General features: G+C 46.1%; 2 protein-coding genes across 4 annotated transcripts; both read left to right on the top strand.

Moving 5' to 3' along the window:
• Positions 1 to 987: 987 nt before the first annotated feature.
• On the top strand, positions 988 to 9,942 carry LOC135510507 (sal-like protein 4). The gene is made up of 3 exons (XM_064931503.1): positions 988 to 1,542; positions 3,336 to 6,616; positions 6,789 to 9,942. Exons 1-3 carry the CDS (start codon positions 1,467 to 1,469, stop codon positions 7,026 to 7,028), a joined length of 3,597 nt encoding a protein of 1,198 aa, XP_064787575.1. The 5' UTR covers positions 988 to 1,466; the 3' UTR covers positions 7,029 to 9,942.
• Positions 9,943 to 11,669: 1,727 nt separating this feature from the next.
• On the top strand, positions 11,670 to 23,961 carry LOC135510509 (Y+L amino acid transporter 2-like). 3 transcript variants are annotated; one of them, XM_064931505.1, is made up of 10 exons: positions 11,670 to 11,950; positions 13,752 to 14,412; positions 19,068 to 19,193; positions 19,435 to 19,579; positions 20,494 to 20,617; positions 20,813 to 20,916; positions 21,125 to 21,221; positions 21,662 to 21,811; positions 22,242 to 22,425; positions 22,763 to 23,961. In XM_064931505.1, the coding sequence occupies exons 2-10, from the start codon at positions 13,908 to 13,910 to the stop codon at positions 22,837 to 22,839; spliced, it is 1,512 nt and encodes a 503-aa protein (XP_064787577.1). In that variant the 5' UTR covers positions 11,670 to 11,950; positions 13,752 to 13,907; the 3' UTR covers positions 22,840 to 23,961. The 3 variants fall into 3 exon arrangements, with proteins under 3 accessions (XP_064787577.1, XP_064787578.1, XP_064787579.1); XM_064931506.1 differs by having other exon boundaries at positions 13,682 to 14,412; XM_064931507.1 differs by lacking the exon at positions 11,670 to 11,950 and adding an exon at positions 12,481 to 12,500.
• The last annotated feature ends 1,911 nt before the right edge of the window (positions 23,962 to 25,872 follow it).

Genomic DNA, 25,872 nt, shown 5'->3' with positions numbered 1-25,872 from the left:
CTCACTGTTCTTCCTCTTGTACTCCTCCATCACCTGGAAAAGACAAGGGAACTGGGATACCAGGGAGGTGGAGGGAGGAGACTGCGTGAATCAGGCCTTCGTGTTTGAATTGCTGCAAAGAAACCACTGCTAAAAGACACCAATAATAAGAGGAGACTTGCTTGGGCCAAGAAACACGAGCAATGGACATTAGACCGGTGGAAATCTGTCCTTTGGTATGATGAGTCCAAATTTGAGATTTTTGGTTTCAACCGCCGTGTCTTTATGAGATGCAGAGTAGGTGAATGGATGATCTCCACTGTGAAGCAAGGAGGAGGAGGTGTGATGGGGTGCTTTGCTGGTGATACTGTCTGTAATTTGTTTAGAATTCAAGGCACACTTAACCAGCATGACTACCACAGCATTTTCACACCACTTCTTTGTTGATATTTAGCCATTTGTAAATCATTCATTCGGCAATGGTGGACATGAACCACCTTGCCCTCCACATGAATATTTAGCATATAATGATCATAAATATATTTTAACTAGGCAAGTCAGGTAAGAACAAATTCTTATTTTCAATGACGTGGGTTAACTGCCTGTTCAGGGGAAGAACGGTAGATTTGTACCTTGTTAGCTCGGGGGTTTGAACTTGCGACCTTCCGGTTACTAGTTCAACGCTCTAACCACTAGGCTTACCCTGCTGCCCCATATTGCAAGCAACGATAAGGCTATTATTATTTCCTTGTCTCTTGACCACTTGTTAAGTATTAAATGATAAATTACCCAAAATAAAAATAGCAAGGCCTATTTGTTTAATATTCTGAATTTGTTATTTATTAATTTATGCGAAACTTTTTTTCCTATCACTTAATTCCCCCAAATGGTATGCTTAAAATAATTCATACTAATCTCGGCAAAATCTCAGAAAGCTCGTCAACATATTCTAGTTGAATGGGTTCAAACGGCATTTAACAAGTAAAGTCATATGCTACTTTGATTTATTCATGTGGATTTTAACACCCAGGGTGATTTTTGATTGAGAGTTTAGTGATGGCGTGGAGAAAATACGCAAAACACAGAGAAAGGGGAGAACCAGGGAGTCTGTGTTCCGCGCCATTGAAATGCAAATATCAGTGAGGAACAAGAAGAGGTTGTGTGTCTCTGTTTGTGTGTGCCTGCATAGGGGAGCGGGGGAGGTGTGGCGCAAGTTTTGGACAGCGAGAGAGACGACTTTAGGAAAACAGCCACACACGCACTCTCCGCAGCTCATATGACGGCGCATTTATAGGGATTTATGCCCCTCTTTGATTTCTTCCATGCAAGGGACCAACGAGCGATACCGTTGTCTAGATGCCATTTAGAAATTCGAAATTTCCTGAAATGTGAGTTTGGATTCTGGAACGTGAAGCCTACAAGTGCGTAAAGTGGCCAGTGTTATTTATTCGGCGAATGCCCCCCTTCTCTCAGTCTCCTCGTGAATCATGTCACGCCGGAAGCAGAAACGACCGCAGCAGCTCGTTAACTCGGACCAGGGGGGCACGCGGATACTATCGCACGGTGAGAAAAGTTTATTATGCTTATTCTAAGGCATGCGTCTGTTTCCCCCCCTATGATATTTCCCATAATTCTATGAATGAATCAACAAGCAAAGTTACAGGTCGGAATCTACAACTATGATGACGTTCAATAGGGTTAAGGTAACGTTATAAGATGGCTTTGTTTGCAGAAACTGCAGTTAAAATCCTGCTAGCTAGTAGGCCTTAAGTCAAAGTTGGTTTATTTTGTTACGTTTTACATGTAAATTCCTCAAATGTTTCCTTTCACATCTAAAAAAAAGTAATTTTACTCAGGTGACCAATCATCAGCATAAATTGATATGTGTGTTTCTGTGCTTTGTTTGCATTTTTTTTAATTGCAAAAAATAATTTGCTCTTGCAATAAGTTCGTTTAGTGGACTGCAATCTGGTGTAGCTCTGCAATGGGCCCCAGTAGTGGAGTCCCAGGTACTTGAGGGTTGGCCCTGTAAACTTTTCCCTGTGGCCTGGATGATAATATCCATCTGTGACCATTTTCCTGTGATGTTTAGTCCTCTAGGAAACTAACAGGCTGCCCAGGGCTGACAACTGGAGGTCTTTCATTACTTAGACGACAGTCTCCCTATTCATCAACAATAGGGCTGGATCAGTGGGGTGGGGTGGGGGGAAGCTGGAGGGGGTATTTTTGGTAAAGATCTCTCATTCTCTCTGCTTCTATTCTCTTCTCTCCATGCTTTTCTCCCTCATGTTTCCTTTCCTCCTTGTTATCCCCACTTTTCTACCCCCTCAATGCTCACTGAATGCTTCCCTCTCTACCCCTCCTACTCTATTGACTTGATGTGTTAAATGCATTTTAGAGGGGGGTGCAGAGTGTTTACACCTTCACTTGCATGTAACATTTTCGACACCTTAGAAAATACAAATTACTTAGATTTCTACAGGTACATTTCCATAGAGGTGAACTTGTTTTAAATTAACTTGTTTTGCGCACTTTGATATATGTGAAGAAAACCAAGCTATACTATTTAGCAGCAGCTACTAGTATAGTCATCCATTCCATCACCATGTCCCTCTGGGAGGGAACAGTTGGTCTTCCATTGTCCATACTACCCTCCCCCTTCTTTTCTCTCTCTCATTCTGTGCTCAAGATTCTGAAAGAATTTGACCCCAGAGCTCTAAAGGTCAGATGAGTAGACCAATCACAAGCCTCTGGACAGTGCCCAGTACCCTTAGCATGTCCCGACCTCTGACCCCTGATGTGACGTCAGGGGGGAAGGGTGAATAGGTAGATGAAAGAAGTGAACTGCTGCAGTGAGGGGCGGGTTAAGAGGGGTTATGGGTTGTTTCAAATGGCCATTGTCCGTTTAAACATGTTGTCATAGCAGCAAGGTGGTCTGCACACTTTTGTGTGGTAAGAATACATTTGGAGTTATGCTCAGGGAAGAGGAAGTGGACAGAAGACAAGATAATAGCATAAAGAGGGAAAGACTGACTCTCCGTATGTTTGTAGACTATTAATCAATATCTGCTAATGCATTTCTTTCCAAGAAAAGATTGGAGATTTAAGAAGAGAAGATTTAAATATGAAACAATTGTTGTAATCAACAATTACAGTTAAAGGTTTGGACTTTGGGACTTACTTTGACCCCCCCACTTCAATCCAATAGAGCATGTAGCCTTGCACCCGGCCTTTCATGGTTCTAATGGGGACTTCAATTTCATTGATGTTATCATGAAACTGGACTTTCCATTTGGTGGAGTAGAGTGATGAAGGGGCACTAGTCTTAATTCTTCTTTTTCTCTCTCTGTCTATAGACTACCAGCTGTTAGCCAGGTCACCTTCCACGTCTCTGGGCTCCGAACTGACCTTCTCTGGGTCCTCATCGTCGTCCCCCACCTCCCTCGAAGATCACCAGCCCCCCCTGGCCCCTCGGTCGTCACCTGGGGGTCTCCACGGACCCTCCCTCCCCAGTGAGAGCTCTTCGCCCACCCACTGGTCCAGCCACATCGCCCCCTATACCACCACCTCCCTCCCCAATACCCATTCATCCCTCTCTCCAGACTTCCCTCACCCCTCCTTATCCTCGCAGACGCAATCCCTGCCTCTCAACCTCAATCAGACATCGGGCCACTGCCTCTCCCATCAGGCCCACTCCCACACCACTATGGCCTCACCACAGATGGGCAGCTCTGCCACCACCACCACCACTACCTCCTCCTTGTCTTCCTCCCTCCCTCCCCTGCAGGAGAGCACCAGTCCTGGGCACCAGGATGGCTCCAGCCTACCGGTGCCGGGGCTAGGCCAGATTCAGGTGCCCCTGACCCTGTCTGTGCTCCTGGAGGAGCTGAGGGTGCTGCAGCAGAGGCAGATCCACCAGATGCAGATGACTGAGGAGATCTGTAGGCATGTTCTCCGGTTAGGAGGGGCCATCTATACTCAAGACATCTCCCAGGCTGGTAGTGGAGAGAACCACCAACGATCCACAGCAAGATCCTCCTCCCCAACACACCATTCCTATTCAGCCCCTGTCCCATCCTCGGCCTCCCCTCTCCTGGCCTGCCTCCCCTCCCTCCTCCCTCAGCCCACTGTCTCCAAGCCCAGCCTCTCCTCTCACAGTAATGGGACCAGGGCATCACACTCTACCTCGCCCTCCACCACTTGGAGCTCCTCGATAGCATCCTCCGTGCATCCTCTGTCCCTGAGTCTGCCCCCGCGCTACCTCCATGAGAAATCCTCAAACACCTCCCCGTTCAGCCACAGTAACGGGGTTGGCTTCCCCACCCCGCCCCTCCCCACCACCAGCCACTCCCAAGACCACCTGCTGTTGTCCAGCTCCTCCTCGGCTGGGTCCTCATCTGCAGTGCGTCCACAGCATGCTTGTAAGTTTTGTGGTAAGGTCCTGAGCAGCGATTCCTCACTACAAATCCACCTACGCTCCCACACAGGGGAGAGGCCCTACCTTTGTCCCGTCTGCCTCAGCCGTTTTACCACCCGTGGGAACCTCAAGGCCCACTTCCTGCGCCACCGTGAACAGAACCCGGAACTGTCGCTCTCGCTGCTCCCTCCGGCTCTGGAGCAGCCCGCCCCCGTTGCCACCACCGCAGGCCAGAGACGCAGGAAGCGCCGTGCGGAAGACGAGGAGCCGCCGTTCGGTGGCGTGAAAGGAATGACAGAAGGAATGGCGCTCAGTTTCCTGTCCGGGGCGTCTCCTCGGCCTTCCCCTTCATCTATGCCTATGCCACCCAGTATGGACATGGCTCTGTTGTCCACGGCTCACTCCCTGCTACAGCTGAACAGGGCCTCCGCTGCAGCAGCCAGCGCTTCGAGTAGTGTGTTACCTTCATCATCCTCCTCATCCTCCATGGGTGGCCAGTTCAAAGGGGTGAAGCAGCAGAGGTTTGATGAGAACACCCCTCCACACTCCACCATCCATCCAGGCTCTCCCTACTCCCAGATGGCCCACTTCCCCAAGATTCTCTTCCCCGGAGGACCCTCACCCCACCACCTTGCCCTCCTCTGTCCCCCAGGGTCCCATACCACTGCCTCTCATCTCACCTCCCCCCACACCCAGCTCCCCTACCCTCCCTACTCCAAACCCCAGACGTCCTCCACAACCTCCTTCACCCAAACCTCCGACACCTCAAAGTTGCAGCGGCTGGTCATGAAACTGGAGAAGCAGCACCAGGGAGGGGGCCAGTCATCCTCCTTTGGCCCAGCAGACAGCTTTTTCTCAAACAGGGACACCCACGACCTGACCACCAACTCCTACCGCAGGGAGATGATGGCAGCCCTGGGCCTCAACCCCAACCCTGGGGCCACGGTGAGCAGCAACAGCCAGGCACAGGATCTCCCTGGATCCACCAATCCCGCCCTGTCTCCTAATCAGTGTGGGGTGTGCCTGAGGGTGCTCTCCTGCCCCAGGGCCCTGAGTCTCCACCAGGCCACCCACCTGGGTGAACGCCCCTTCCCCTGTAAGCTGTGTGGACGCTCCTTCTCCACTAAGGGAAGCCTGAGGGCCCACCTCGCCACCCACCGCGCCCGCCCGGCCAACTCCCGCACCCAGAACTCCTGCCCACTGTGCCCGCGCAAGTTCACCAACGCCCTGGTGCTGCAGCAACACATTCGTATGCACCTGGGGGGTCAGATACCCCCGGGGGGAGAGGGGGAGGAAGGTACAAATATGGCCCAAGAAGATCCCACCGATCTGAGCCTGCTGACCACACACTCTCGATCCAAACCCTGCCTCCAAGGCCTCCACCCCCTGGCCTTAACAATGACCAGCATCATCCCTAACCCACTTGTCAGCAACATGAACTCAGGAGGTTCAGCGACCAAGGAATCCCATGCAGCTGACCGGATCCTCCATATAGAGGGGGAGTCTGAACCCTCCCCATCCACAGCCAGCATTAGCCCACCTTTGACCCATAATCCCTCCCCAGAAGACCCCATGCTCCTGGGGGAAAGATCTGAGTCTGACGACGGCCCCGCTGGAGCCTCCATAGAAGACTCGCAAGACTCCCCAGCTGACCTCTCTAACACCAGCCCAAGTAGACGCCCATCCTTGACCAGCTCCCAGCCCGCCTCTGTGGTGGAGGGTGATGTAGAGGTGAAGGAAAATGTCCACAGACCGGGTGTGGATACTGATAGTAGTAGGTCAGGAAGGCTCACTAACAGCTCTAGGTCGACCACAGAGAACCAGACCAACTCTCCAGATGGACTCCTCCTCAGCCTTGAATCTGAATCTACCCCAAACTCCTCTGCCACCCTCAACCCCTCCCCCACGCTCACCCTCCCTGCCAGCCATAAAGCAGCCCAAGAGCCAGCCCCCCAGGCCTCCAGTATTACCCCACAGGAGCCCAGCCCTGAAGGGGAAATGGCTCCATCTGAAGGGGAGAGCGAGGGCACAGCACCCAGTGATACCTCATCAGTAATGGTGCCTGAGAGTGAGAAAGTGACCCCGAGCTCCACGGAGGAGAGTGATAGGGCTCCAGAGGAACCAGAGGCCTCCCAGCTAGCCACCCCAGCATCAGCGCCCTCCAAACCCTACTCCTGCACTCTGTGTGGGAAGGCATACGCCAGCCGCAGTGGATTAAAGGTAAGCATAAGATAAGGATGGATCGTATTAGAACCGTACGTTCCAATGGCTATACAGAACACTTGACAGAAGTTAATTGTGATTCTTGAACTTTGTCTATTCCTCATGTTTTACTGTGTTAAAAGTAATTGATCACTTAACCAATACCATTTTTCTGTGTTTCCATCAACAGGGACACATGAAGACACACCCTGTGTTGACCAGCGTCCCCGCCGAGACTTCTCCTCCCGCCACCCTGACCAATGACACTGTGGAGGATCAGAGTTCTCTCTCAGCCAATGGGAACAGTGGAGAGCAGGATGAAAAGGAACGGCTGGCCAAATCTCCTGAGAAACTCGTTACCTTAGAAGATCAGCCAATCACTGCTGGCTGTGGGGAGGAAGCAGAGCAACCTGCGGACACTACTGAGTAAAAAACGGCATATGATTGGCTGCTGAATGGTGTCAGTCAATTTATTTTTTTATTAAAGGCCCTGACAAGGGAATGTATTTTCATCATAGAATTAGAATTGATTCTATAAAGATTGATTCTTATTCTGTGTAATTTTGCTACTAGTCAGTTGGGTCTATTTTGTCTAATAAAACGTTAGATTGTTGTGAAGTACTAATTCAGTCAGCATCTCGGCATGGTTACGATACCACTATCTCAAAGAACACGAAGAGGCCTTATTTGACGATACGATTTCACAGAATTCTCTTGTACTGTAACGGCACACAATGAGGTTTGTGTGTTGGATCACAATAGAATACATAAGCAGGGATGTATGTTTTAGAGAGCAGCTAGTTCTAGTGAAACATATGAATGAAATGTCTATTTGGAATTGGAATGAAGTGAAGGAGAAATAGGTGAAATATCACTCTAGGATATATGGTACGAATGCCATACCAAAACAGGCCAGTGCAGTAGTGGCAGTTTTCTTGTATACTGAACAAAAATATAAATGCAACGTGTAAAGTGTTGGTCCCATCTTTCATGCGCTGAAATAAAAGATCCCAGAAATGTTCCATACGCACAAAAAGCTTATCTCCCCAATTTTGTGCATAAATTTGTTTATATCCCTGTTAGTGAGCTTTTCTCCTTTGCCAAGATAATCCATCCACCTGACAGGTGTGGCATATCAAGAAGCTGATTAAACATGATCATTACAATTACAAAGGTGCACCTTGTGCTGGGGACAAAAGTCCACTTCAAAACGTGCAGTTGAGTCACAACACAATGCCACATATCTGAAGTTTGTGTGTGCAATTGGTGTGCTGACTGCAGGAATGTCCACCAGATCTGTTGCCAGATAATGTAATGTTCATTTCTCTACCATATGTTGTTTTAGAGAATTTGGCAGTATGTCTAACCGCAGACCACGTGTAACCATGCCAGCCCAGGACCTCCACATCTGTCTTATTCACCTGAGGGATTGTCTGAGACTAGTCAATAGGGCAGCTGATTAAACAGGAGTATTTCTGTTTGTAACAAAGCCCTTTTGTGGGGGGAAAGAAATTCAGATTTGCTGGGCCTGGCTCCCAAGTGGGTGGGCCTATGCCCAGTCATGTGAAATCCATAGATTAGGGCCTAATTTATTTCAATTGAGTGATTTCCTTATATGAACTGTAACTCAGTAAAATTGTTGGATGTTGTGTTTATATTTTTGTTCAGTGTATATATATATATGAACTGTGGTTGCTATGTGTATGTTTATTTACATTTTTGTTTTACAGACTTTTCACTTTTTAAACTGTCTTGCTGCTGGACTGTTTCAATGGAGTTGCACTGACTTTGAACTTTGCTGTCCATACATCCATTGAAACAGTGATGATGAAAATGCAGATGATACTGACGATGATTGTTACACTGACCAGTCTGTATATACAATGTATGTTGGCAATCCTGGGTTGTGCTGTTATGATTGACCATACAGCAGCAACTTTTAGACCTGAACAACAATGTGTTATATCGGTGATTGTAATCGGTTTATCCATAATTGATTGGATGTCTCTGCACAGGGACGTATTGAAGTAGCCTGGAATTCAAACAGGTGGTGCTATGCTTCACTGTTGTGAAGTTTGGGTACCAGGCTAGAATAAAACAACTGAACCTCCCAAGGACCAGAATGGATTATGTCTGATAGATTGACATCATCCCTCCATGTCTTTTGTCTCTCTCTACCTCTAACCTCTCTTTTTCTCCCTCGCTCTCCTCCACTTCCCTTTCTCTCCTCTACCATCTCTCTCCTCCTCTACCATCTCTCTCCTCCACGTCCCTTTCTCTCCTCTACCATCTCTCTCCTCCTCTACCATCTCTCTCCTTCACTTCCCTTTCTCTCCTCTACCATCTCTCTCCTTCACTTCCCTTTCTCTCCTCTACCATCTCTCTCCTCCACTTCCCTTTCTCTCCTCCTCTACCATCTCTCTCCTCCACTTCCCTTTCTCTCCTCTACCATCTCTCTCCTCCTCTACCATCTCTCTCCTTCACTTCCCTTTCTCTCCTCTACCATCTCTCTCCTTCACTTCCCTTTCTCTCCTCCTCTACCATCTCTCTCCTCCACTTCCCATTCTCTCCTCCTCTACCATCTCTCTCCTCCACTTCCCTTTCTCTCCTCCTCTACCATCTCTCTCCTCCACTTCCCTTTCTCTCCTCCTCTACCATCTCTCTCCTCCACTGCCCTTTCTCTCCTCTACCATCTCTCTCCTCATCTGCCATCTCTCTCCTCCACGTCCCTTTCTCTCCTCTACCATCTCTCTCCTCTGCCATCTCTCTCCTTCACTTCCCTTTCTCTCCTCTACCATCTCTCTCCTTCACTTCCCTTTCTCTCCTCTACCATCTCTCTCCTCCTCTACCATCTCTCTCCTCCTCTACCATCTCTCTCCTCCACTTCCCTTTCTCTCCTCCTCTACCATCTCTCTCCTCCTCTACCATCTCCTCCACCATCTCTCTTCCACTTCCCTTTCTCTCCTCCTCTACCATCTCTCTCCTCCTCTACCATCTCTCTCCTCCACTTCCCTTTCTCTCCTCCTCTACCATCTCTCTCCTCCACTTCCCTTTCTCTCTTCCTCTACCATCTCTCTCCTCCTCTACCATCTCTCTCCTCCTCTACCATCTCTCTCCTCCACTTCCCTTTCTCTCCTCCTCTACCATCTATCTCGCTCCCCTCTCTCCCTCTCTCAAAGCACTTGAGAGTTCAAGTTTTCGGCTGCGTCCTACATTAGATCGGTTTAGTTTTTGTACTTTTTTTTTAGCCTTTGGTTTTTCCCAACCATTGTTTTTGTAGTTATGATAACATGTGCTTCCCATTTTTTGATGTAAAAAATAATAAAATGATGGTGGAAAAATGGCTTTTTGGTTGTCAGTGTGTCTGGCTTTGTGTATTGTTTGTCACAGTCTGTCTGGTCTCAGTCCATTCATTGACCTGTTTACGTATTCTGCTTCCATGTCAACATGTTCTGCATGTCTGAGTGTACTCTCGCTGTTTGCCTCTGTGTTCTGTGTCTGTCTGCCTCACAGATCATTTGTCTGGGCGCTATAGCCGTCTACTTATTCTGCCTTTTTTTGGGCTTCACTTTCTTTTTATATGTATCAGTTCTGTGGTGTGTGTCTGTTTGCTTGCATGCATGTGTGTGATATGGATAATCAGTGCTTGTGTGATTGAGAGTGCAGCTGTTGAGCCCCACCCCACATCTTACTCTCTGTCATACTCACCCTCTTTCATTTTCCCTCTCTCTGCCCTCCCCCTCCTAGTGTAATAGTCTGACACACAGGAAGCTCTAATCCTCACACAATGATAGCCCTCATCCCCCCCTATGCGACTGCGAGTGGGACAGGGGGCAGCACACACAGAGACCTGGGCCAGCTGTCTCCAAAATGGCCGCCCTAATCCTCCAACCACCCTTCTCACTAGCTAGGGCTCCCAAAACCATGACAACCGGTAACCAAGGAGAAGAATTTGCGAGCAGAAAGGGGAAAGAGACAAAGGGCTGAAAAGCCATGCCATGTGTGAGAAGTTTATCCATGTGAGTGAGACAGAGACATCAAAAAAGGGTAGTTAGAAAGTGAGGCTGGGATGATTGTTGGGTGGCTGGATTTGAGAGGGAAGGAGGGGGGTGTATGGAGTGATTACAGGTGTGGATTGGGGTAGTGTACTTGATCATCAAGCTGTCGATGGCATACCTAAAGATATTCATCAGGTGCTTCATTAGTATCTTCACAGGAACGTCACAGTGTGTTAATGGGGAGCCTTTAATATAATCCATTTACCATCGATGATCCTGAACAATGTGAAGTGTCAAAATCAAATGTTCCAAAACGAATGTTAATTGATTGATTGTCTAGTTGCTGAAATGGGTAATTCAATTGTACGTTTAGAACAAACTCTGCCAATCAGGAACACTGAACACAAAAGCTAAATACCACAATAAGCATAATGACGTAATGAAGCGCTCAAACCGTTAATTTGCCAACGTTGGAGGCGTGAAGCAAATAATGACCACAGGAGGGGGCTGTGTAACCGATTTTGAGATTCCTCATCAATTTCAACTATTCAATGCAGTGCCGTAACTCATGAGGTTCTCATACGTCAAGATTGTTGACCATAACAACTATATTATCAATAACAATACAACAATAACATAGGATAGTGATGCAATTATAAGTGACTTCGAGTCCTCAAGATCCTTCAAATCATTTCTCAGTGATTAATCATACATTCGAATCCCACTGTTTCCTTCCTCGCCAGGATGATTAAACGAGGAAGAAGAAACATCATCATCATCATCATCAACAATAATAGCCCAAAACTAAAGCAATCACCACCAACAACAGGTAGGCTAAAACAACAACTAAAGGCCCATGTTGATTTGAATTGACACAAAAGAAAGAATGTGTGAACGTGTGAATAGCCCAGCGTAAACGTGATCAGGCCTATTAATGCATTAATCAAAGTGATGGGAAGCAATTAATTTGACAGCGAAACCCATTGTCAGAGCCCAGACAGTGGTATAAAGTCAGTCCATCCCTCACTCCCTCCTCCTCTTCCACCTGTTTCCTTGGTAGCTGCTGGGTCAAAAAGCAGAAGTTCATCAGCTGATCGGCCTACGCACCTTCAGACTCCAAAAGGAAGTCGAGCCAGAAGTCAGAGCAGAGAACGCGGCGTGACTGGCAGAGGGGGAAGGTCATCAGTGGAGAGCGACAACGCGCACAGAGAGCAATAGTGAGTAAAAACAATCAGGGATGCGCAATTGACATGAACGTTCGATAAAAACCTGCGACTCATAGGCTTTAGAGAAGAAGTGCAAGAGGACCCCCAAGGGAAGGAAGCCAAGTCCACCTCTAGCGCATCTGGAGAAGGTAAGACCCCTGACTTAAATGGGCGTCTATCCTAACATACAGTAACAATGCGAGGTTTTACACTTGTATGATATATTTAAAATATAGAGACTGTCGTTTGGCTGTAGTAACTGTACATTTGACTCCCTGTTCAACATGTGTTTTTCTCTGAGGAGATAGGTCTTTACACTACATATTAACTTCTAATGGCATTCCTGTGTAGCCTTACTTGCCCCGAGTCATCAATAAAATGTGCTGAGTCAACTCTGCAGCTTTGCCAGCTTTGCGATGAGTAAGCTGCGAGTTGGCCAAACGATTGCTGCCAGCTTGTCATATTCTGAGAGAGATAAAAACAGAGGGAGAAACAAAGAGAAAGGGATTTCAAATATGATACAGCAACCTTGAGTGGTATATGATACTCAATTTGAGTAGCCTACTTATCTTACCATTTTTGGACCTTGTATCTCACTTCTACGCCTCCTGCCCTGCCCTTTGTAATGACGTGCAGAAGGCTACTATCCACTGTCCTTTGTAATCACTTCTTCTTTTGAACTGAACTCACATGCCAGGGGTATCTATCTATCTGCACTACTTCTCCATCTCTCCCCTTCTCCCCCGCCCGGCGTCTCAGATCTCCCTCTTCCTGATCCTTGTGATATATATCGTTGGTTGATGTGACTGGACCTGTGTTCACTTTCTGTGTCAGGATAGCGCTTTTCTCCCCCTGTGATATGACTGCCTATGATTGACTTGTTGATGCATTCTCATTGTATTGTGATGGATTTTCTCCAGTCACACAGATCTTGTGATAAACTGTAGACCCCTGCGCGGCCCGGTCTCCTCACTTAGTGTGATGTGTGTGTTGTTTTGTTCAGGTCCTGACTGAGCATGTGCGTGATATTCAGTATGGGTACTAAGACATTATGTGTCTATTCATTCAAACTCTTCTATATATGCTGCTGAAGGCAATGAACTTAAAAAAAAAATTGTGACGGTTCCGTCCAGCACGCTGCTGACTCCTAGCGAAGTGTCTCTGTGTCTGTGTATCCGTGTTTCTGTGTCTCTCTGTCTGTGTGTCTGTGTGTCTGTCTCTTTGTGTGTCTCTGTGTGTCTGTCTCTTTGTGTGTCTGTGTGTCTGTCTCTCTGTGTGTATGGGTTTCTTTGTTTCTGTGTGTCTGTGTGTCTGACTGTCCCTCTGTGTTTCTGTGTCTGTGTGTCTGTCTCTTTGTGTGTCTCTGTGTGTCTTTCTCTGTGCGTCTCTGTGTCTCTGTGTGTCTGTCTGTCTATATGTGTCTCTGTGTGTCTGTGTGTCTATATGTGTGTCTGTCTGTCTATATGTGTCTCTGTGTGTCTGTGTGTCTATATGTGTGTCTGTGTGTCTATATGTGTGTCTGTCTGTCTATGTGTCTCTGTGTTTTTTTGTTTCTGTGTGTCTGTGTGTCTGTCACACTGTAAACTAAATATCACAGTGACAGTCAGTTATAGCCAGTAATGAACGTTACAGTGATGTCAGGCTGTTTGTCTTTCTCTCCCACTCTGTCAATACACTCAAGCTTAAAAGGCTATTTACTGAAACCCCTAATGGCTCCCAAATTGCCATCTGTGAAATCGAATCCGATAACCAGCAGCAGTGTGTGTGTGTTATAACATTTGTGTTATTTTGCAATGAGTTAAGTTTAGCCTCATGTTTTACAAATGTAGCATACAGACCAACATTTATTTAAAAAACTGTACTGTTTTTTTATGTCCCAGTTGATGACTGGGCCCATATGGACAGCAGCTTGGTTTCCATGGCAACACCTACACACTCTTTCCTCCACAGATGTCACCAGAGGGACCCTCATAGCTGGAAAACGACTTTAACTCAGCTCTTACAACCAATCCTCTCCTCTGACTGATTGACAGCCGCCTGGTCCAATCACTACTCACTTCCCCACATCCCCTCCAATCACCAACTCCCCCCCATACTTCCGGTGCAATGGCATCCTGCAGCCCCGCCCCCACACAAGAACCCGCCACCAACGGCGGGTCGACCTCGCTCAAGTCGGACGGCTCAGGGGGCGACAACGATTCCATGAAGCTGAAGAAGGAGATCTCTCTCCTGAACGGCGTGTGTCTCATTGTGGGCAACATGATCGGCTCGGGCATCTTCGTCTCGCCTAAAGGAGTCTTAATCTACAGCGCCTCCTATGGGCTGTCGCTGGTAGTGTGGACCATCGGCGGTATCTTCTCGGTGTTCGGGGCCCTGTGCTACGCCGAGCTGGGGACCACCATCACCAAGTCAGGGGCCAGTTACGCTTACATCCTGGAGGCCTTCGGAGGGTTCCTGGCCTTCATCAGGCTGTGGACTTCCCTGTTGATCATAGAGCCCACCAGCCAGGCGGTCATAGCCATCACCTTCTCTAACTACATGGTGCAGCCCATCTTCCCCACCTGCATAGCCCCCTATCTGGCTAACCGCATGCTGGCTGCAGCCTGCATATGTGAGTATTTTATAGTGGTTGTGTATGGAGGGGTGTTGTTTGTGTTGGTGCAGTACTGTTCCACTGTAGGCCTCTACCATGGTTAGGGCCCTGAGTGTTTCCTTACCGATGGAAGTGATCAGGTATGCGTGTGCAAGGACTTTGCATGCAGACAATGATATGTGTGTGTGTGTGTGTGTGTGTTCATACTCCCCTGAGTACCGAACAGCGATGTGTGTGTATGCTCCTCTCTTTGTGGAAAATGTGGGAAACGAAACTAAATGACTCACAGCATACCCAAGTCAGCACCTCAGCAACAGAAGGGAACACGAGAAAGGTTGAAAAAGGAACAGAGAGGGGAGAACAGAGACTACAGACACCAACAAGTGTTTCCTGTATAAGACAGAGAATAGGGGAAAGGAGAATTTACTACATTTCAGGATAATTTACCAACATTACAAAGCGTCAGTGTGACCAGATTAAACTGCTGGCAATGCTCATTACTCATGACAATAGAGTTCAATAATGTAGTGTAAATTGATTATTTATAAACCACCAAAGGAAGCAAGGAAGAATAGAGATGAGCAAGGAATGTAGAGAGAGGAAAGAGGGAGTGTTGTCATGGATATCGTTCTAACAGATTAGAAGAAACCTGGACCTCTCAACACAACCACTAATAGTCATATTATTACTGTGGCTTTGATAGTCCTATTATTACTGTGGGTTTAATAGTCATATTATTACCGTGGGTTTGATAGTCATATTATTACTGTGGGTTTAATAGTCATATTTTTACCGTGGGTTTAATAGTCATATTATTACTGTGGGTTTAATAGTCATATTATTACTGTGGGTTTAATAGTCATATTATTACTGTGGGTTTGATAGTCATATTATTACTGTGGGTTTAATAGTCATATTATTACTGTGGGTTTAATAGTCATATTATTACTGTGGGTTTGATAGTCATATTATTACTGTGGGTTTGCTAGTCATATTATTACTGTGGGTTTAATAGTCATATTATTACTGTGGGTTTGATAGTCATATTATTACTGTGGGTTTAATAGTCATATTTTTACCGTGGGTTTAATAGTCATATTATTACTGTGGGTTTAATAGTCATATTATTACTGTGGGTTTGATAGTCATATTTTTACCGTGGGTTTAATAGTCATATTATTACTGTGGGTTTAATAGTCATATTATTACTGTGGGTTTAATAGTCATATTATTACTGTGGGTTTAATAGTCATTAAAGTAAGTACAGAATAAGCCACTACTGGAACAGATTGATGGAACACATAGAACATGAGAACAAACAGACAGAAACCTGGGTCAAAGAGACGGAAGTCATGGACAAAAACACAATACCTCTGCTACTACATATACAGATAGAACACAGAGTCTTATTAAAAGGGACAGTTCTGAGATAAGCTTTCTCCTTCGGGTTCTAAAACATCTCTCAAGTAATAAATATCACTCATTCATCTAATTACAATACAGACACACCCACATCCACACACACACTCTCTCTTAGATAAGCAGTGCTTTAAGGAACGTGAATGTGCTGATAGCTGCTAGGTGAAGAGTAAAAGTCCTTTCTACTTCAAGACTCTGACCCCAGGCTAATGGCTAATAACAGCTCAGTCAGCATGGCACAGAAGTGAACTATAACCACAGCTCTAAGACCAGATTAGCCTACACCCCATCCTAACTTTAACCATCAACCGGATGGAAAAACACCTGATCTAGTATCAGTGTTTAGAGGCGTTAGAGGCAACGTCAACATTTGATACAGTCTATGGGTTGCGTCCCAAATTCCACAGCCATGAGAAGACCGGAAACACCTCCAGGTAGAAATGAACTATAACCACAGATCTAGGATTAGATTAACCTACCGTCAACCCTAACTTGATCCTGTATAAATGGGTAGGAGTTCTGCGCACACCACAGGACAGAGCCCAAACATGGCAGCCGTCAATCTTACCCCTATTTTGATACAGTCTATGGGTTGCGTCCCAAATTCCACTCTATTCCCTATGTAGTGCACTACAGTTGCCAGGGCCCATAGGGTAGTGCACTATATAGGGAATAGGGTGCCATTTGGGATATAGTATATGGTCTCACCACACATCTGGACCAGATCTAGAGTAGCCCAGAGAACCGACCTGATCCACACCCTCCCACCCTTCTAGCCTTTCACTATCAATACAACCACGCCTAGGACATCTGTGTGGCCCGCTACACTGTCAGTTCTCTGTTAGTCCGGATCACTCTCTGTGTGGACCAGTCTGAATGGAGAGATATGTTATGCTTAAGGAGACCTCCTATTGATAAGAGACAGTTAGGATCCATGGCCTCATAATTGGGATAAAGGGTTATGATCTTTTAGGCTTTGTCCTCCGTTTGGGGGAGGAAGGGAAACATGGTATTCTGCTAGATAAGTATTATTCTCATTTCTGGGGAGATTGGTGGACACAGTGTCATGGCCCGCTCTTCATTTGGGAGAAGAAGGGAGAGATGGTGACTGTTGTGATGATCAGTGATGTACATAGGCCATCTCGGATTATGACTAAGTTCTTGACATTTGGCCTGACCATGTGACCGCACCAGGAAAAACACAGGGCCCTAGTTATGAACCTCTTTTTATGTGGGGAAGGGTGATGTGTGTATGTACTGCATGTGTGTCAATGTATATGTTTGTTTTAACATGAACATTCACTTGAGTTGTAGATGTGAACTTGAGTGTTGATCATTTCGGGGAACACTGTATGGTAGATATCATTACAGCTACTTAGCATTACAGTAATGCAGGACAATATTGTTGAGGAACATGTTGGCTATACCAGAGGCTTATCAAACATTATGCAGTGTGAGGGATATACTCTATATATAGGGGCTATGTCCCAAATGGCCCTTGACAAAAGCAGTGTACTAATTAGGGAATAGGGTGCCATTTGAGATGCTGACATAGTGAAGAGAAGATACATAGGATATTATTAAATCCCAGTGAGTGGGAGGACAGTGGGAGGACAGTGAGAATTCAGACCTCCATGCTGTGACTATCTGAACTCAAGTTTATGAACTTAAAGGAACAAACACTGATAAAGACATAGAGAGAGAAGATTATCTGGAAAACATGTTTTCAAGACTAAGACTTGGGAGCAGTGGAGTCCAAGGACACAGTTAGAAACTCAGTCTGTATCTGTCAGCGTCAGCCAGTCAGTCAGTGTGTCAGTCAGCCAGTCAGTCAGTGTGTCAGTCAGCCAGTCAGTCAGTGTGTCAGTCAGCCAGCCAGTCAGTGTGTCAGTCAGTCAGCCAGTCAGTGTGTCAGTCAGCCAGTCAGTCAGTGTGTCAGTCAGCCAGTCAGTCAGTGTGTCAGTCAGCCAGCCAGTCAGTGTGTCAGACAGTCAGCCAGTCAGTGTGTCAGCGTCAGCCAGCCAGCCAGCCAGCCAGCCAGCCAGTGTGTCAGTCAGTCAGCCAGTCAGTGTGTCAGTCAGCCAGCCAGTCAGTGTGTCAGTCAGCCAGCCAGTCAGTGTGTCAGTCAGCCAGCCAGTCAGTGTGTCAGTCAGCCAGCCAGTCAGTGTGTCAGTCAGTCAGCCAGTCAGTGTGTCAGTCAGCCAGCCAGTCAGTGTGTCAGTCAGCCAGCCAGTCAGTGTGTCAGTCAGCCAGCCAGTCAGTGTGTCAGTCAGCCAGCCAGTCAGTGTGTCAGTCAGTCAGCCAGTCAGTGTGTCAGCGTCAGCCAGCCAGCCAGCCAGCCAGTGTGTCAGTCAGTCAGCCAGTCAGCCAGTCAGTGTGTCAGCGTCAGCCAGCCAGCCAGCCAGCCAGCCAGCCAGCCAGTGTGTCAGTCAGTCAGCCAGTCAGTGTGTCAGAAAGCTAGTCAGTCTATGAGTCAGTCAGTCAGCCAGACAGTCAGTTTGTCATTCAGCCAGTCAGTGTGTCAGTCAGCTAGTAAGTCAGTCAGTCAGCTAGCCAGTCAATGTGTCATTCAGCCTTGTCAGTCAGACAGTCAGTCAGTCAGCAAGCCAGCTAGTCAGTGTGTCAGTCAGTCAGTAAGTCAGTCAGCCAGACATTGTGTCAGCAGCTAGTCAGTCTATCAGTCAGTGAGTCAGTCAGCTAGACAGTCAGCCAGTCAGTCAGACAGTTAGTCAGTCAGCTAGACAGTCAGCCAGTCAGTCAGCCAGTCAGACAGTTAGACAGTCAGCCAGTTAGTCAACTAGACAGTCAGCCATTAATTCAGTCAGCTAGACAGTCAGTCAGTCAGTCAGATATACAGTCAGTCAGACAGTCAGCTAGACAGTCAGCTAGTCAGTCAGTCATTCAGCTAGACAGAGTTAGTCATTTTACTAATCTTTTATAGAGGTCTTTTAATAACCCTTAGAACTTTATCTGGGTACTCCTTTACCCACTATTCTGTGCCTGACCCCATTTCTCTTTCTTCCTCCTCCTCTCTGCCTATGTCGCTATGTGCTGCGCTCAGCTGTTGAACCTCTGTGGAAAACAACCTCATCGACTGCTGTAGTCAGCAGCCTCATTTCCTCCAGCTACATAGACTCTGAAATTAGAACACACACACACGTCAGCGTGTGTCTGAGCGCGCGCGTGTGTGTGTGTGCGTGTGTGTGTAGTAACATGTAGATCTGAATGTCTAAATGTTTTTATCTCCCCTCCAGGTTTGCTGACCTTTGTGAACTGTGCCTATGTGAAGTGGGGGACGCGTGTCCAGGATTTCTTCACCTACGCTAAGGTCATCGCCCTCATCGCTGTCATCATCACTGGCCTGGTCAAGATAGGACAAGGTACTGATGCTACCAGGATGGCCCTCACACTAACACGCAATAATAATATCACATATATTGTCCAAATATTCTACCATCCACTCACTGTACTATACTGTACATTCACAGAAACAGATATGCCCACTGTGGACACTGACACAGTCCTTTAGTTATTGTACATACAAAACATATTTATCTGTAGTATTTACATACATTAATTTACCTATGTGTAATAATACAGGATATTGTGTGTGTTCCTCAGGTCAGACGCAGAACTTTGAGGGTATGTTTGAGGACTCGTCCACGGATCCAGGAGACATAGCACTGGCCCTGTACTCTGCTCTGTTCTCCTACTCCGGCTGGGACACACTCAACTTCGTCACCGAGGAGATCAAAAACCCAGAGAGGTGAAGGGTGGGAAGAGAGGGAGGGCAGGGGAAGGGTCACTAGTACTAGTGGACAAAAGGATATACTCTGTATTACTCTGTAGTATACATGAGAATGAGGAGTAGTGAAGGAGTAGAGTACGAGTAATAGTGAATGTAGGTTAAGGGATATAGAGGAAGTAAAAGGATGAGAGAAGATCACAAATGGCGCCGGAGGGGAGTGCTGCTGTTTTACGGGCTCCCATCCAACTGTGCTATTTTATGTTTGTTTTCCGCATTGTTTGTAACTTATTTTGTACATAATGTTGCTGTTAGTGTTACTTTTTAGTTTATTTTTTAGTTTATTTTATTTAGTAAATATTTTCTTAACAATTTCTTGAACTGCAAAGCTGGTTAAAGGCTTGTAGAGGGAAGAAGGAGAGGGGTTGATGTAGGAATTATGGAGTGATTGTGATTAAGCAGAGCAAGTGGAGTAATAGTGATTGATGAGGCAAGTATGGGAAGTATGGAGAGGGATGACACACTGACTGAATGGGTAGTCAGGTGTTTTAGGCGGGGGGGGGGGGGGCTGGAGGCTCCTCATCTCCTGGTGAAGTATTTAACTGAGCCCCTTCGCTCTGATTCACACAGCCAAACACTGATCAAATGGAGCAGGACAGACATGTGATTGGAGCACAAGCTACTTCCAGGAATTCTCAGGCAGATTATGTGACAAACAACCCCACCTCCCCCTCCTCCTTCCTCTGCTCCTCCACCTCCCCCTCCTCCTTCCTCCACCCTAATCCCATCCTTGCCCAAGGGGGTCAACTCTTGACCCGTTCACTCACGGAGAACCCCTGGATGTATCACAGCCACTTCACTTCTTCCTCAGTGTTTTCTTCTTCTTCTTCTAAATCAAAGTGTCTCCCCCCGGTGTTTGTTTGTGTGACCTACAGGAACCTGCCCCTGGCCATCGCCATCTCCATGCCCATCGTCACGGTGATCTATATTCTGACCAACGTTGCCTACTACACCGTGCTGCCCATTCCTGCCATCCTGGACAGTGACGCCGTGGCTGTGGTTAGTTCCCTTCACATAGAAATATACTGGAAATAGAACAGACATGATCCTATACCATGTAGATTAGGATAGTCATCACGTCAGATGTATACATTTCTATCTAGTATCATCTCATTGAGCCCGAAGTGACTTTGTTACATGATGTACTTTAAGTGTTCTGATTGGTCTAATTTGAGGCCTGTTGTTGCCCCTCAGACGTTTGCAGACCAGGTGTTTGGCGTGATGAACTGGACCATCCCTCTAGCGGTGGCTCTGTCCTGCTTCGGAGGACTCAACGCTTCTATCCTGGCTGCCTCCAGGTGAGTTAGAATGACACCGTTCTGATGCGGCTCTTCATCATCATCGCCATCACCGATAATCTCCTCATTATTGACCATGTCATCTGACCGGAAAAAAACAATGGGCCCTATAGCCTTAAACTCATTGCCCTACACACGATAACCTGTGTGTGTGTGTGGTCCCTCCATTATCAGTGCTCCAGTGAGGTGTGTTTGTGTGTTTCTACAGGCTGTTCTTCGTGGGCTCCAGGGAGGGCCATCTCCCAGACTACCTGTGCATGATCCACGTCACCCGTTACACCCCTATCCCAGCGCTGCTCTTCAACGTCAGTCATCCCGCTAAGCCACTGTCTTTGTGTGTGTTTGTGTGTGCGCGTGAACGTCTGTCTGTCTATCTGTCGGTCTGGAACAATGTACATTTCCATTATTCTTTTTTTACGAGTGGTTTTCCTTGTTCAGTGTTTGGTCTCAGTTCTGTGTCAACGTTCCGTTTCTGCGTCTACCCAACATTCTGACCCATTGTTTTGTCTGGCCCAGAAATCTGTTCTCAGCATTCTATTATTTTAACCCAGTGTTCGGTCTGCCGCAGAGTTCCGTCTGTCTGCAATCTCAGCATTCTCTTTGTCCGTTCGTCCACATAGTGTTCCGCTATATCTACACTTTCGATGAAATAGAGTTTTTGTGTAAGGCATGTTGGCCATTGTGCCCTGTACGATGGATATTGACAGTGCTGTTGCTCTAAATATGTCTCTGCTTTATACTATAGGGTGCCATGGCGTTGGTCTACCTGTGTGTTGAGGACATCTTTAAACTGATCAACTACTACAGCTTCAGCTACTGGTTCTTTGTGGGCCTGTCTATCCTGGGACAGCTGTACCTGCGCTGGAAACAGCCAGACAGAGTCAGACCCCTCAAGGTAAGACAAAGGGGAATTCCACAGTAATAGAATGATAGTGCTAATCAGATTTTTCTCTTTAAAATGTATGTTAAATAAATCCCATAGATTGCAAAGTTAAACAAACTATACAAACGCACAAGGACGACTTTGATCAATTCCCACTGAAAATGTTACAGAAGCGCAGTTACTTGAAGAACAGTGCAGATGCAACGTTTGGTTACAGAATGACGACACATTTTGCCATGGAATTGCCCCAAACATCCAACACAAAACACTGAGGCCTATAAACACATTCAAAGGCAAAGCTCCATTAGTGTTCACAATGCGGTTTTGTATGTGTGATCTCTTTCACTGTTTGACATCAATACCAGATCCTGTTTCATATAGTTGTGTAATAACTCTTCTTCCCCATTTCTCTCTCTCTCCCTCCCTCCCTCCTCTCTCTCAGCTCAGTCTGTTCTTCCCGATCATCTTCTGTTTCTGCACCTTGTTCCTAGTGGTGGTTCCCATCTACAGTGACACCATGAACTCTCTGATTGGCATTGGCATCGCCCTATCAGGAGTGCCAGTCTACTTCCTGTGTATCTATACTCCCGCCACCAAAAGGCCCATGTGGCTCCGCAGGTTCTTTGGTAAGAATCAGATGAATGTTTGAGTTTAGTATAGGGTTGGGAAAAACTGGTGACTTTCCCAAAATCGCCAGGTTTTCAGGAAATCCTGGGGGATCTTCCAACCAGGATTTCTGGAAAACCGAGAATTTTGGGGAAATTACTGGATTCTTGCAACCATAGTCTGGTATGACATGAGTTGCGAGACGAGTAGGTACATTTATTTTGTAGGCCTAGAAAACAATACTTATTTTCTACATTCTTCAAGCAAAATACTTACACTTCTCATGCTATCGCTAGTGTCGCATTGATGTATTTGAAGGGTAGGTCACTCATCCCCTCTCATCTTCTCCCTCCCTAGCCAACTTTGGTCTGTTGATTCAGAAGGTGTGCTATTCTGTTGTGACCGAGTTAGACGTCATAGACAAGTTGGATTGAAGACATTAAAACCAACCAACACACTGCTGCCGCCTCCAACTGAAGACGCACAAAACTAATGGCTCAACGACACCACCTACTGGCCAGTATCGCCCTTGGCTACCAATCAGAGGGCGGAGTCAAACAGCAGCCATTCATTGGACCAAATCTCTGGCCAACCAATCATTGCCGTATGTTCATTAGACTATGGAGTTGTTCTACAGCCAGGATGACACTCCAGTTGCCTCTGACATCAGAGGACATTCCACGCACTACAGAAGAATTAAAAATAAAATATTCCTGTTCTCCAATATGTTTATACTCGAATACGGATATTTATGATCTCTGATGGGCTTCCTGTGTCAACGCAGCCCAATACGGACCTTTTTAAATCGCTAATTGGCCTGAGAAATCAGCTCTGGAAAAAAACTGATGTAGAAAGATCTGTGATAGGTCAAAAGACCAATTAGTGAAAAAAAAACATCTGAATTGGGCTGCCTGTGTAAACAGCCCTAGTGGCATAAATCACTACTGATACCTCTGAAGTCATACCAATAAGGAAACAAGAGAGATACTGAAGACATATGTAGGAAAGTAATAATTACTGAGGGTTAGTTTGTTGTATGTGGCTAGGCAAGAATAGTGGTAGCTCTAGCCACAATTATTTTTGGAAAATGTTATATTTGTCCTATGTCCATCCTACTTGCAGCCTTTAAGATTTTTTTTGTAGCAAAGGGATATATTTTTTAATCAACCTATTAAGAATAATCTGTACTCAACATGTGAATTTAAACAAAGGGATGGGGAGGGGGTTGGTTGAGTTGATAAATGGAAAATAGTTTAGAATGTATTTATAATAAATTACTAACGGACATTTTAAAATGACTTGATTCTGTCAATTCCCACCGTGGATATGTACAATAGAAATACTAGTTGTAACAATTATCCTTGCCGTCATGCCAATGGATATGATGAACAACACCGATTTCATGTTTTCAAATAACAATCCAGGTTATCATAATGTAAACAGACATTATAAGGCAACAGAAGTTAGTTCTTTATTTAGAATATTACATTTATAAACGATAAACCCTCCGTGCTCACGTCCTCTACCAATCCCCCGCAATAAATATGTACACATGATTCATTGGGCCTGCAAACTGTCTGTCACTCAGCTTCAATCATTAGACTCCTCCCATGGTCTCTTCTTACCACCGGTTGCCGGGGCCGCTTGTTTTGCTTTGGCTGACTTGGTTGTTGTTGCTGTAATGGAAGGTGTTGACAGCTGTAGAGGGTTGTGGGTGAAGGTCTGCCTCAGTGGACCTGGTTGGAGAGGACAACACAAAGAGAAAGAGAAAGGCATGAGGTGAAAGGAAAACCATAAACCCACTACAATATTCACAGATTGAATTAATCAGTGAGGTAAATACAGGTCAGCGTTTTTCATCATGAATCTTGTTCTGGAGGCAGCTCTGCAGAGTGGTCACTAGCTAGCACAGCCACAAAGTTATCAAATCTCATTTGAAACCTAGCCACACTATTAATTTAGGGTTAGGGATTAAGGTTAAGACCAAAAAGATACATTTTATATAAAGTAAAAATGTTGTGGGAAATCGCTCAGTTCTGCCTCCAAGACAAGACTCATGACAATAAACCTGCTGTTAAAACATTCCATTTGGGAACTAAATGAATTCAGTGACGTAGGAAATGGCATTGATCTGAAGAAAGGGGTGGCAGTAAAAATGTAAAAAGGCACCAGTGTCTTACCTTTAGAAGCGATGTCCAGGTGGCTCTTCATTCTCCTCGTCCTCTAACTGCTGGGCCAGGTGAGCGTTCTTCCAGCCTATAGGGGAGACAGAAAACCATGTTTTTATAGGGAGCAAGACACTCTGTCCGAGAGAAAAGGAACAAAAGAAAGAGGAAGAGACAGGGAGGCAAAGAAGAGAAAGCAAGATAGAAAGACAGATAAACAGAATACATCCAACCAAGAAAGAGAGACTATTTTCACAGGTGACTCCATGACACCCCCCACCCCTTTCCATCCGTGACACCACACCCACCCTTCTTGATGGTGTCGATGAAGCCTTTGTTCTGGGGCAGGGCAGAGACCGGGTGTTTGATCCTCTCGGGAATCCTCAGGTTCTGACTGACCAGTGGGTGTTTCAGCAGGGCCAGAAGCAGGGAGAAGCAGTTGGACGTCAACCAGTACGTAAACACCGCCTGGGAGAGACACACAAATGGGAGATTACTAGACTAGCTCTGATGCTCAGACAGGGTCATACTGCTACAAGCGTGTCTGCTGTTTAAAAATATATACTTTTTAAAATGTTCACTTCGACGGTTTGAAACAGAGGGAGAGAAGAGTAGGAAGGGTGTACATGGGGATAAAACCCAGGTCTTTGGTGGGGAGGAGTAGCTACTGTGCCTTCAGAAAGTATTCACACCCCTGGACTTAGTCCACATTGTTGTGTACAGCCTGAAGTCAAATGGATTAAATATCAACAATTCTCACCTATCTACACACAATACCATAATGACAAAGTTAAAATGCTTTTAGATATTTCTGCTAATGTATTGAAAATGAAATGCAGAAATATCTAATTTCCACCAGTATTCACACTGCTGACTCGATACTTGTTAGAATGACCTTTGGCAGCGATTACAGCTGTGAGTCTATCTGGGTCTCTTAGGAGCTTTCCACACCTGGATTATGCAACATTTGCACATTATTCTTCAAGCTCTGTCAAGTTGGTTGTTAATTATTGCTAGACAACCATTTTCGCATCTTGCCACAGATTTTCAAGTAGATTGAAGTTAACTTTAAACTCAGCCACTCAGGAACATTCACTGTCTTCTTGGTAAGCAACTCCACAGTGTAGATGTGGCCTTGTGTTTTAGGTTATTGTCCTGCTGAAAGGTGAATTCATCTCCCAGTGTCTGGTGGAAATCAGACTGAACCAGGTTTTCCTCTAGTATTTTGCCCGTGGATAGCTCCATTCGGTTTCTTTTTTAATCCTGAAATATAGGTGTTATTCTGTACAGGCTTCCATTTCA

Source organism: Oncorhynchus masou, chromosome 23 (assembly GCF_036934945.1).
Source record: "Oncorhynchus masou masou isolate Uvic2021 chromosome 23, UVic_Omas_1.1, whole genome shotgun sequence".
NCBI classification, from domain to species: Eukaryota; Metazoa; Chordata; class Actinopteri; order Salmoniformes; family Salmonidae; genus Oncorhynchus; species Oncorhynchus masou.
The sequence above is the reverse complement of the archived record's forward strand: the minus strand, read 5'-3'. Positions and strand labels throughout refer to the sequence as shown.

Excerpts from the sequence above, each read along its gene's own strand:
- LOC135510507 (XM_064931503.1), top strand. The coding sequence starts at position 1,467 with ATGTCACGCCGGAAGCAGAAACGACCGCAGCAGCTCGTTAACTCGGAC. Across the intron at positions 1,543-3,335 it reads CACGCGGATACTATCGCACG|ACTACCAGCTGTTAGCCAGG; the intron begins GTGAGAAAAGTT and ends CTCTGTCTATAG. Across the intron at positions 6,617-6,788 it reads CCAGCCGCAGTGGATTAAAG|GGACACATGAAGACACACCC; the intron begins GTAAGCATAAGA and ends TTCCATCAACAG.
- LOC135510509 (XM_064931505.1), top strand. The coding sequence starts at position 13,908 with ATGGCATCCTGCAGCCCCGCCCCCACACAAGAACCCGCCACCAACGGC. Across the intron at positions 20,618-20,812 it reads ACAGTGACGCCGTGGCTGTG|ACGTTTGCAGACCAGGTGTT; the intron begins GTTAGTTCCCTT and ends GTTGCCCCTCAG. Across the intron at positions 21,222-21,661 it reads TCCCAGCGCTGCTCTTCAAC|GGTGCCATGGCGTTGGTCTA; the intron begins GTCAGTCATCCC and ends TTTATACTATAG.